This window comes from Neovison vison, chromosome 1 (assembly GCF_020171115.1).
Source record: "Neovison vison isolate M4711 chromosome 1, ASM_NN_V1, whole genome shotgun sequence".
Lineage (NCBI taxonomy): Eukaryota > Metazoa > Chordata > Mammalia > Carnivora > Mustelidae > Neogale > Neogale vison.
Window position 1 is genome coordinate 60,057,779 of NC_058091.1, and position 12,275 is coordinate 60,070,053.

General features: G+C 39.1%; 1 protein-coding gene across 5 annotated transcripts in view; it reads right to left on the minus strand.

Annotated features, from left to right (window-relative positions):
• ADGRG6 (adhesion G protein-coupled receptor G6) overlaps nt 1-12,275 on the minus strand; it is a 136,660-nt gene that overhangs the window by 14,566 nt on the left and 109,819 nt on the right. For all 5 annotated transcript variants that reach the window (XM_044247673.1, XM_044247654.1, XM_044247663.1 and 2 more), the window contains 4 exons: nt 11,072-11,199; nt 9,456-9,724; nt 8,176-8,272; nt 6,594-6,877 (listed from right to left, as the gene is read on the minus strand). In XM_044247673.1, the coding sequence (XP_044103608.1) occupies nt 6,594-6,877; nt 8,176-8,272; nt 9,456-9,724; nt 11,072-11,199 (778 nt within the window). The remainder of the gene's footprint in view (nt 1-6,593; nt 6,878-8,175; nt 8,273-9,455; nt 9,725-11,071; nt 11,200-12,275) is intronic.

The following is a 12,275-nucleotide window of genomic DNA, read 5'->3' on the forward strand; positions in this document are numbered from 1 at the left end:
TTGGCGACCGTGGCCATTGCTGCTATAAACATTGGGGTACAGATGGCCCTTCTTTTCACTACATCTGTATCTTTGGGGTAAATACCCAGGAGTGCGATGGCAGGGTCATAAGGAAGTTCTATTTTTAATTTCTTGAGGAATCTCCACACTGTTCTCCAAAGAGGCTGCACCAACTTGTATTCCCACCAACAGTGTCATTTTCTTATTTAAAATAAATGACCTTTTCAATTTCAATGGCAGATGGTGTTGCAAGCATGTGGGATGGTGAGTCTGCCCATGGGCAATGCCAGGGAAGAAAAGGTAATGAACTCCACCTCCCCAAATCCTCCCTGGGAAGCACATCACAGGCCAAAGCTGGGTCAGCAAACATGGCAAAGGGACACCTACAAGAGTGACTTAAACTTGGAGCAAGATTTCTGAGAACTCTCATCAAGAACGGGATTTGGTTTTTGATACCTACTCCTGTCACTGACCTGGGAACGCCTTCAAGCAGCATGTCTGGGGTGGGGAGAAAGCTTCCTTCTAAATATTGGCACGATGTTTGCTTTCGATTTTATGAGCTGTGTTTTACTATGAATTTAGAAAAAAAAAAATTCTAAGCCTCAATATTTTGGCTAGGAATTTAGCTCCTGCATGGGACTCATTCTCTTTGATTGATTCTGGCAAAGATCTGGGGCTATCTGAGGGCAGATATAAAATGAGCAGCCAAAGGGATGTTCTCAGATCTTGAGCCTGATTATCAAAAGTTAAAAAAAAAAATTGCCAAGGAACAGTTCCCCTTGGATATAAAAATGAAAGCGGGGCAGTTAAAATTCAGGGCAGCACATACTATCATTCTTTCTCGGCTCTAAAAGGTCCCTTTCGAGAAGCCTCGGTGGAGTGGAAAACAACAACAACAACAACAAAACCCAAATCAAAACCCAAACCTAGGGTCCTCAACTCTCAATGAGTGCTTTACTGACAAAAGCCCACTGACACTTCCAGCAAGATTGTCATCAACAAAATCCAACAAACAGCCTCCCTTAATTTTTTCTTACTCTGGATTTTAAAAGATCCAGAAACATAGTTGGGGCAAGACTGTAGATTAGCTATCGATAAATTCAGGGATGCAGGGTGGAGTCAGAGTAGGTAGTGATGAGCGAATGGCATCTTAAACAGGTCCACAAGCACCAGTTGTTCTGGAATTTTGATGGGTAAATCAATTAAGAATTAATCAAATCACATATGTGAGCAAAAAAGGATGCATGTTTTAGATAAATTATTTTATTTTATTTTTTTTTAAGTAGGCTCCACACCCAGGGTAGAGCCGAATGCAGGGCTTGAACTCATGACCTCGAGATCAAGACCTGGACTGAGATCAAGGGTTGGCTGCTTAAATTACTGAGCCACCCAGGCGCCCCAAGAGAACGGCTTCTTGACAAAAATGGTCTAGATTACCTCTCCGCTTCCTAGCAAGCCTGAGTCCAAGTCTCTGGATGGCTCATATATTCCGTTGTCGCAGAGACATAGCCAGCTGGCCGCTGGGCTGGGTTTATAGCTCTCTTTGAGAACCTCTTGAATCCTCCTTTCATACTACCAAGATGCCTTTAGAAAATTATTTCTCTGTGGCACAAAATGCCCTGCCAATAGAGGAGTAATTTATTTCCTTGCAGTGCGTGACATCTCAGCCAACATGACATCATTTCGGATGTTAGGGTTTTAAAGGTGGTTCACGTCTTTACCTTGGCACCAATGCCCTATGTTGTGTATGTGATTACAACACAGCTTAGCTGTCAGGAGGCTCCTAACTCTTAATTGGATTTAATTTTCTTACGGTACCAGTAAGATTAAAATAATAATAATAAAAATATTCTCTCTAATTATTTTTTTCTGAGTAAGGGTAAGAATAACATTTATTCATTAAGCATATAATTAATAATATTTTTTTCAGTGGATACAGATACTCACTTCCTAGAAACTTTGAAACAAAAAACTGAAGGGCAGTAACTTATTTTCCTTATGCTTTAGTCCATCATAATGTATTTTTCTATTTTCATAAATGCTATATTATAAATATTACACTGTGAAATTCAGACCGAGCTTGGGGGAATCATTAACTCTTCTGACCCTGTTTATTCATCTATAAAATGCAGAAAATACTTTCTTTCTTGGGGTACCTACTTTCTATTGTTGCTTTAAGAATTACATCAAATCACTGATGCTGTGTGTAAGTTTTTTATAAGCCATAAAGCATCATGAAAATATAAATTATTTCTGTTGCTCTGGGTATATCTTAATATTATCAAATTAATTAATAGCAAGCATTAGCTCTGAGTAGACTGACAACCCTCTGTGTTCACCATGGCAGCTTCTATTTCTAGAACCATATGTTGCATCTTATGCTTTCATAAATATGTATAGAAAATGGGCTGATTGTGCCTGAGATGATTAGTCAATAATGTTTCACATGCCTAGAAAAGGAAAATTGAAGACTACCTTCTTGCTAAGGGAATAGACTTCAGATCTTGATAAACTTACCAGGAGTATTAAACTTCCCTATATGTTGAAAAAGCCTAATCTAATAGATAATGTCAAATGTCTTTGTACAGTTAATGAAAAATATACATGGCCTGAATACTGTTCATGACTTTTGTGCACATATTGCATCTCAGAGCAATGACTTATTCTACAAGCACAGTGATATTGCCAAGGGCAAGAGGAGCCGAAGAGGACTCTGGCCATGATCTTCTCAACAATCTGGGAATTGCCTTTTACTTCTTTAAAATGAGTTACACTGTTTTTCCTGAAGTGTAGTCTAATGTTCTCAGGCATGTGAATTATGATACACAAACATCTGTTCCCTTTTAAACAGCAATTTGTATACCATGCCATTTTCTCAAGTTGTAGTCTTTAGAAAAAACTAAAATATCTAGTACAGTGATCTGCCACTTTCATCCTGGGAAAGGAACAAGGATAGCAAAAGCAGGTAGATAAGTAACACTACCATGGCAAGAGAAGACATATTTATCTTTGTATCTTACAAAAAAAAATCAGTGGATTGATTAAAATATAATTTGTTGAAGTGAAGAAGGTAAAATAATAAAAGAAAAAAGCAATGTACTGTGAAAAAATAGAAAATAAGCTTAGATGCAGGCTCAGTTCAATTCATGATTTCATTTGCTCATTCAAATAGGTAGGATTTTGATTATAAGCCACACAGGTTATAATAATTTCCTAATATTCAATTAGCACTATTTTGGCAGTTAAGTTGTATGGTTATAAATGCCCATAAAAATTAAAAAATATATACTAATAACAAAAATATATATTAAACTGAACATTAAAATATTAAAACATGTACAAAAATTTAAAATGTAGACTCTGCAAATTTATGTAAGTATCCATATAATTATACATGTATATGTGTTTGAACATACTCATATCTATACATGCACTTATTTATAAGAACCCTGAAAGATAAAATGGATTTTTCACATGTTTGAATCAGTTTGGAAGAGAAACACAAAAATGGAATGCAAGCTGCTAGCAGAAGCCACGCCAGTGTTAGAGACATCTTGGCTTCCCTGCAGACACAGCTTGAACATCTGTCCTTGGAGGCCTCACCTCTATAACACTCAAGGGTGACTTGCGGGATTCGAAATGAAGACCTGCTGATTTTCAGATGCTCAGCTCCAAGCTAAATCTGAGATTAAAATTTGTTTGGTATAGATTTAATTTTTAGAATATTATATCACATTCTAAACCTTCGGCTGTTGCTGAGTCCAATACTGGTAGGTGTTAATTAGCTATGGTATGGCATTAATCGAGAAGACCGCTCACCCTAACCACTCTAGAAAAAGAAGAGTTTACTTTAATGAAACTCAACACCAGTGTTGAGTGTTTTGTGGCAGCATCGTTCCAAACTTTCTCTTGACTCTTCTCACGTATCTCCAGCTCCCCCTGCCCCATCACAGTCTAAAATACAGCACTGCCTTATCTCACCCGGACCACTCTCCCTACAGATACTCTGGGGGCTCTAATCCCTTCGCCACATCATGTCCAGCTTCGTCTTTCTAAAACGCACATTTGATCATGTCATTCCACAGGCCTAGAAGATTTCAAAGACTTTGCATGGCTCTTAGCAAGATCAAAACACAGGGCCTTCTGGTCCAGCCCCAGCCTCCTGTTTGTGCCATTCCCCCCAACCTGTCACTCTGTGGCTCCTTCTTAATTCTCCTGTTATTTGAGCATTTTTAAATTCCTGGGGCATACTCATAATCACCATGGATAGCAGGGTTTTTGCGCATGGAGGGCCCTCCACTTGAAATTTTCTCTTCTTGGTTCCTACCCGCACCTTCACCTCGTTCTCCCTACGTATCCTTCAGATTACAGCTTAGACACTGTGATTTCTGTCGTGTATTCTCCCCACCACCAGCTATGTTTCACAAGGTGACTATCTGATTAATGGCAGTCCCTCCCACTAGAACATAAACTCCATGAGACAAAGGGATCATGTCAAGTTTCTTTCTTTTTATTTTTTTTTTCTGGAAAAAAATATTAGAATAAAAAAGACAACGTAGTCTGCCTAAGTCTTACCTCAATTTATTTTGCCTAGATACTACCTACAGTTCACTGACTTGTTTCTTTAGATGGTCTAGATTCTAAGTGCCCCTTTTAACAAAGCATACACTTCCGACAACAACCAACAGCCTCTTCTTGGAAGGCTCAGAAATGACTCAAATAAGAACCATTAAGTGACTTTCTATAGCATCCTGACAAGTTTTTGTACAAGCTCAGCCAGTAAGCGATTGTTGGTGGACTCATATGCTCGGTATCACTGTGTTTTAATTTAAATTTCCTTTTCAGGAAGTGTTTTTAATGTCACTGGATATGCAGAAATCTGTTCTGAATTTACATAATTTAACATCAGTCTTAAAAGCTAGCGATTTATGAAGAACTGGGACTTGATCATGGCTTAGAATATTTTTCCCTCCCAACAGGAGACCTAGGCTGGGAAAAATAAGGCATCCCAGTTCTCATTAATGGAGACAGAGCTGAACAGACAACTGTAGGTGCTGAAGCTTACTGGGACTGCCAGGAAATTCTAAAAGCAAAAACAAAGTTGGGCTGGCAGATTAATGTGCCTGAAATATAAAACCACGGAATTTCTAATGTTAATGGACATTTTTGTCAATATTTATCTAGGCACTTTTATGTTGTATATTACAGACTAAATTAAATAGAGGAATGCTCACTTTACAAAGCGCGGTATGAAGGTGCATTCATATGGTACTTATCCAGTTTCCGACTTCTGGAGGTGCACTTGATGCTTATTATTGTATTTACTAAGATAATGAGCCCACAGATTTCCTCTGTTATGGAAGAGTGAACCTGAATAAAATTTGCTAAACTAATTAATGCCTTTTTATGCCAGAAGGGTCTCAGGTTGGATTTAGGCCATCTCAAAAGCCCCTTCCCTTCTTCACCCAGCCATCCATTTATTTGTTTAACAATCACTGAGCATCTACTGCATGACAAATATATATATATATATATATTTATTTATTTATTTATTTATTTATTTATTTATTTTTTGCAGGAGCTCATGAGCTGGTGGAAAAACTAGGAGTGAGACAAAACGGGTATGTATGATATAAAACAGTAAACATTCCCCTGCGGATAAATACCAAGTTCTCTTAGAAGGCACGTATAGGGGAGCAGCTGTTCAGGCATCTTGTTCAGTGAGTAACACAACATGCCCCCCACCACGCCACCCACCCCAGCTCAGATTTCGTCAGCTTTAGTCAGCTCGCCTTTCCCCATGTGCTTACGACTGCACAGCCAGGAGCTTCAGGTAAGCCCGCAGTAATGCCCTACTCAAAAAATTCCAAGCTTTGTCCCCTTCCAGCCCAAGGTATATCCAATATCTTAAAGAATGTCATTCAGCTTTTGAAAAATATAATTTATGTTTATTTAAGTTTAAATGTTAAATTCATCATGGAGTATACTCAGGTGTGTATTATGGAATCAGAAGCATGACAGTAAGCTCCTCAGAGGAAGCCTTTGATTTTTGTACACAGCAGACCATTGGCAAATGTTTGCTAAATTGTTCAACTAAATGCTGTATCTCATGAGAAAATGAGCACTTTTGAGCTAGAGTACTGGTATTTATTTTGAAATCCAAGGAGCCAAAGAATCTAGGAGAATTGTTCTGTCCCTGCATAGATTCTAAAACAACTTCTAGCCAAGATGGTTACATCCACGTAGGATATTAAGGAAAACTGTGGAGAAGGTAAAAGTTATCTGTGCCTCCCTTTAAACTCGCCATTGGATACCTCCGTGCCCCATATTTAGTCATTAAACAATACAGATTTGTTGAGCACCTACTACCTGCCAGGCACTATTTTAAGTGATACGCCTCACTGAAAACAAACTGACATCCTACCTCACCTTTCTGTTCAAGATCCTTTCAGTGAGTACCCTCTACCTGGAACTATGTTCATTACCTGGAACAAAGATGTAGAAATTTAGCATAGCATCTGGCCTTAAATGAAGCTGTCTGTACCCATGATAAAGTTGGAAGGCAGCAATTACAAAGGTACTGCTTATCTTACCTTGTAATGAATTGAAGATGGAGAACAGGTACATAAAAGGGACATTTAAGGGTCCCCAGGCAAAGAAAGCAAAACCCCATGTCATGCCCAGCAGAAATGTCAGGCTGATCACACTGCGCAAGTTCCTTAAAACCTCTTCACGCAGGGTCCGGTTGCTTCTTTTGCCATTCCTCCCACAGATTTGCACCATCACCACGATGAACATGGCAACATTCAGGAAAAACATGACTCCAAAGTACCCAGCGCAGGTCACATAAAAGACGACTGGATCCCGAATCCAACAGCTGAAAGAAGAAGAAACCAGAAAGAAAAAGAGATTTATTACCACCTCCTGTTGACCGAAGGCTTCTCCTGGCTTAGTTTGGGTTTCAGCAGATTTCACAGCTCAGCCTTTCTCAATACCTTTAGACAGTCACTTCATTTTCCTGGGCCTCAGTTTCTTTTTTGATGTTTACACAGTTTTTTTGTTTTGTTTTCTTTGTTTGTTTTTTGGTTTGTTTGGGCTAGCCATCATCTTAATATCAAGTTATTTAAGTCAACAGTTAAAAAGAAAACAGGGTGGCTTCTTGAATTCTGTCTTGGCGTGAAGACACTCATGTTTGGCTCTCCCAAAACCACATCTAGACCCCTTTCCTCTTATGAAACTACACTCCAGAGAATGGGAAATCAAAGAACTCATTTTCTCAATCTCTTTTGCATTTAAGGGGGGACCACAGGGACATTGTTCTATGAAATGGGGAAGCAAAATCTTCTAGGGGATTTTTGGGAGAGACCCTAATGTGTTCTTTCCACTTCCACCATGAAAACAAGCTCTGGAGCTGTATAACCACATACTAAATTTGAGAGAAAGGCCGGGATCGCTGTAGAGCGGCTGATCCCGACATTTTCAGCCATAAGACCAATGGCAGTAGCTGCCTAATTCCATGTCTCCCATCATGCAAGGGGAGTAAATTCCTACTTAAGACACATGTAAATCATGAATTCCATTACTGTTGCAAAATAATTCCTGTTAATATAATTGGCCTAGTTGAAGCAAGACTTCATTATAGAACTTTGTTACTCCTATGGTAATGCTCCTCATGAAGTTAAAAAGCTTACACCAATCACAACATCTTTATAAGATGTGGAAGGATATACTTGATATTCAGAATCATACACACACACACACACACACACACACACAAAGATAGATAGACAGAAAATAGATGAAATTAATTTAAAAATTGTACCATGTGTAACATGTTCTATGAAAGTCAACACAAACTACAATTTACAGACGCTCCCCATGCCTAATTAATACTATGGGAGTTCTTAAGGTACCTCAAAAATTGGATAAAGTATTTAAAGCAATTAAATTCATCTAAAAATTCTCGTAAAAATGATTATCATTCTGGGTTATGTATTCCACACTGGAACATGACTGCCACAAAGGCAAAATCTGTCTTGAACATCTTTGAATCCCAGACCCTAACATGATTCTTGGCATATAACAAATGCTCAGTAAATCAGGCTGCTGATGACACAGAAAGCAAAGGAGATACACTCATCACAAATAAATTTCCAACAAGTTGTTATTACTTACAATTCATCCCCCTGTCCTTTTCCATAAGTATCTTTTCCATAGACCTCATTTTGCTTTCTGCTTACCAGAACAATGGACACAACAAAGCCAGGCAGACCTGTTATAGAAAGACCATGACATAAGCAACTGCTCCAAAGCATCTAGAACTGCCTTATAAGACTGATAATGGCAGGCAGGGAAAAGAGAGAGAGAGAAAGAAAACCCCCCACATCACAGAATTTTTTTTTAGAACTCGCAACTTGCTTAAAAGCAACATTACGATCCCTTCTTTGGTGTGGAATGTCCAACTCTAACTGGCAACAGTTAAAACTTGTTCTTAAATAACGGTTAAATATTGTGTTTGCTTACTGTTACTCATTAGAGACCCAGAACCTGGTTTATTCTGAATCCAGAGCAAATGTCCTTTGTCGATGACAGCTGCCACTCTGCCAAGTTTGGGCAGTAAGGGAACTGCAGTTTATTTTGTCCCTTTCTATGTAAATAAAACTCCTTAGAAACAGTGGGGGAAGAAACCATGGGGCTGTAAAGTTTTTACAGTCTCCTCTTTCATCTCCAGAGAATAAATAAAGTATTTTCATGAATATTTCACTGGGGAAGCCCATACCACCCTAATTCCCTGAAAGATGTTTTTAGTGCCCAACGCCTTGGAAATGTCCAGTACATCTGTATTGCTATCTCTGCCCACCACCCTCCCAAGAAAAAAAGAAAAGAGCAAGCTCTAAATGTTTGCTCCATTATGAACCCAGATAGAGAAAGAAGCCCATTTAGAAGATTCCAAACAGTCTAAGGCTATCATCCATGTCTGGCTGAGGAATCATGTTAAGAAGTACAAGGCAAGAATTTTGTCAGTATTCTGGTTACACACACAAAAATAACACTCTCTTGCTGGATCCAAGACATGCACATGTGTTTGGGGGTGAGGACAGCAAGGAGTCTAAGCTGCTTTTATATTTTTAAACATAATGGAAATGCACCACTGTCCGCCAGCTGCTTCTCCAGACTTGAGTGGGCTGGCTCTGGTCAGAGGAAATAAGTTTGTGGTGACTCAGGAGGCTAGGGCTTTTTCCTTTACTCCTGAATTTAGTAAGAACGGCTGAATAGTTTTTAAAAATACCATTCTGAGGAAGCCCCTGCCTTGGGATGTGTACATCAAACCCGCATCATTCACAATTTTGAAGTGTCTTTTTAGCAGCACTAATCTTTCGACTTAGGACTTTCCTGTGAGAGACGGGCAATTTCCCTGACAGTGAACACAAAGCCAAAACTTTTATGAGGCTTACCCCAGCCAGCGATGCAGAATTTCAGTATGTATCTGCGAATATAAGTGTTAAATACTTTAACCAGGGCAATGTACATGTGAATTGCTTCCAGCCCCATCCAGGTAAAGGTTGCCAGAAGGAAGAAATGGAGCAGGGCTGCAACGGCCGTGCAAAGGCCATCCACATGAAATGAGGCGATCCAGCCATCCAAGAGGAAAAGGAGGTTCAAGAACAACAGGGCTGTACTCAAGTTCATCAGGATTTTGGAGGGATAGTCCCTTCGCAACTTTCTGGAGAAGGGAAAAATGAAGAGGAGAAGGAATACCGCAAATTAGTATTTTAAGCACAGGTGGTAAATTCCTATCTTCTATAGATCCCCACAATGGAGCCATCTTTGTGATGGCACCACTAGGAGGAGATTTGTATCTAATTAGGAGTATTTAAGAATATTTATGAGTATTTGACAAATTGCTAAGTTTTTTTAAAAAATTAAACATTTTATTTATTTGAGAGAGAGAGAGAAGAACAAGTGCGCAAGCAGGGAGAGGGGCAGAGGGAGAGGGAGATGCAGACTCCCAGCTGAGCACACAGCCAGACTCAGAGCTTAACCCCAGGACCCTGGGATGGTGATCCAAGCAGGAGGCAGATACTTAAATGATTGAGCCACCCAGGTGTTCCTAAAGTTTTTTTTTTAATATCAATTTTATTTCAAAACTGTTTCCAATTGTTTACCAAATTTCCAATTAGTTTCAATGGATTTTTTTAATCTAGAAAACATACTAGTTATAAAAATGAGATTTTTGTTTAAAAAATTTCCCTAGGGACACCTGGGTGGCTCAGTGGGTTAAGCCGCTGCCTTCGGCTCAGGTCATGATCCCAGGGTTCTGGGATCGAGTCCCACATCCGGCTCCTTGCTTGGCAGGGAGCCTGCTTCTCCCTCTGCCTCTGCCTGGCTCTCTGTCTGCCTGTGCTCACTCGCTTTCTCTCCCTCTGTCTCTGACAAATAAATAAATAAAATCTTAAAAAAAAATTCCCTAAAATTCTCTGAAATTTCCTTGATTTTTAATGAGGTAAAGATCCATTGAAAAAAAAAAAGTTCCTGTTGGGGTACCTGGGTCGCTCATTCAGTGAAGCATCTGCCTCTGCTTCAGGTCATGATCTGGCGTCCCGGGATGGAGCCCTACCCCTAGGGTCACTGCTTGGAAGGGAGTCTGCTTCTCTCTTTCCCTCTGACACTCTCCCCCTTCTCCCTGTTCATGCTCTGGGACAAGCGCTCTCTCTCTCTCTCTCTCTCTCTCTGAATAAATAAATGAATAAATAAAAAATCATTACCGAAAAAGGGCTCTTGCTTCAGGACTAATTTTGTTTTAAATTAACATAATGTATTATTTGATTTTTTTATATGTTAATCATCTATTAAATGCATTTTATCCATGGACATACAATAATGATACATTAAGATTCTATAGTGAGAAAATTTATGTTGCATGATATATGTTATGAGAAACCTGAACATTAAAGTTGAACCATTCTCCATGATTCAAAAAGTGTACAGATATTTTTTAAAGCAAAGGCAATTTCCTTATTCACGTTTTGGGGCAGTTAGCACTGGCTTTTGACAGATAAAAAATACTTACTCAAATGCAACATATGTCAGGAGAGTGGCTGCTGAAAATATAGCAGATAACCCACACCCAATATAGGTGATGAAGGTGAGAACTTTGGTGTTTCTTGCATCTATCTGAGAGGCAGTTCTTTGAAGGTCCTACATAAAAACATGGGAAGCAGCTGTTAAGAATCTCTCTTTTCACAGGAATAGTGTTTTATTAGAAAGTTCATTGCTAGCACTTACAATTTTAGCACAATCTAAGGGGCTAAAAGCAACACTGCAAATCAATATGGAAGCTTCCATGTATTGTACTCTTGCTGATAATTCCATAAGCCAAAGTGTAGCATTACTGAGAGGGTTGCATATTGTTATCTCTTATTACCTGGTAATCCAAACTCTTTGCCCACCAAAATAGCCTGAAGAGCAAAACCACTGGGTTGGCCCCTCACCAGAAATTGGGGAAGTCACTGCCTTGCATAATAAATGATCAGGCCCATTGCTAACATTCACAGGGCTAAAGACACAAGTACAAATAGAGGCCACTATGGCCAATGGGAGCCCTCAGGCAAGTGCTGGCTTTTCAGTAGTGCAGGGCCCAGCCAGTGGACAGCCAGAGACTGGAGCCTCTGAGTGTAGTGCTGAGGACCTCAACTGTGGTCATTTCAAAGCTTGGCATGTATTGGGTTGAATGGTCTTTATTTATTTTTTTATAAGTGAGAAACCATTATAGATTTTTAGATTACAGAGACTTTTTTTTTTTTAAATCCCTGTTGACCGGAGAGGGCACCATTTAAAGTGTTATGATTTGTGGAATGGAAAGTAGTAAACACTCCCTAGCCTATTAACATGAAGTATTAATTTCACTATGCAGAGGTAAACTTGTAAAGTCTGGGTCTGGGAGGGAAATCTTTCTTTTCTTCCTTAAATAGGGAATTGGGTTAGGGATAAATCTTCAGTTAAGACCATCCACTAATCTTGGTTGGAGAAGAAAAGACATCTCTGTTATATGCAGATGTTCCAAAATGGGGACTTCTTGGAGAAAGGCCATATTCCAAAGGGGATATCTGGTTTAAAATTTTAGGTCTTAAAACATTTTTTTAGGTCTTAAATTATGAAAAAATAAATTCTGCTTTATAAGATTTTCATTTTATGTCTTAATTCTCTTTAATTTTCACCGGCATGCCAATAAAACTTGTTACTCACAAACAAAGCCTCCGGTAGGTGGTGTTTGC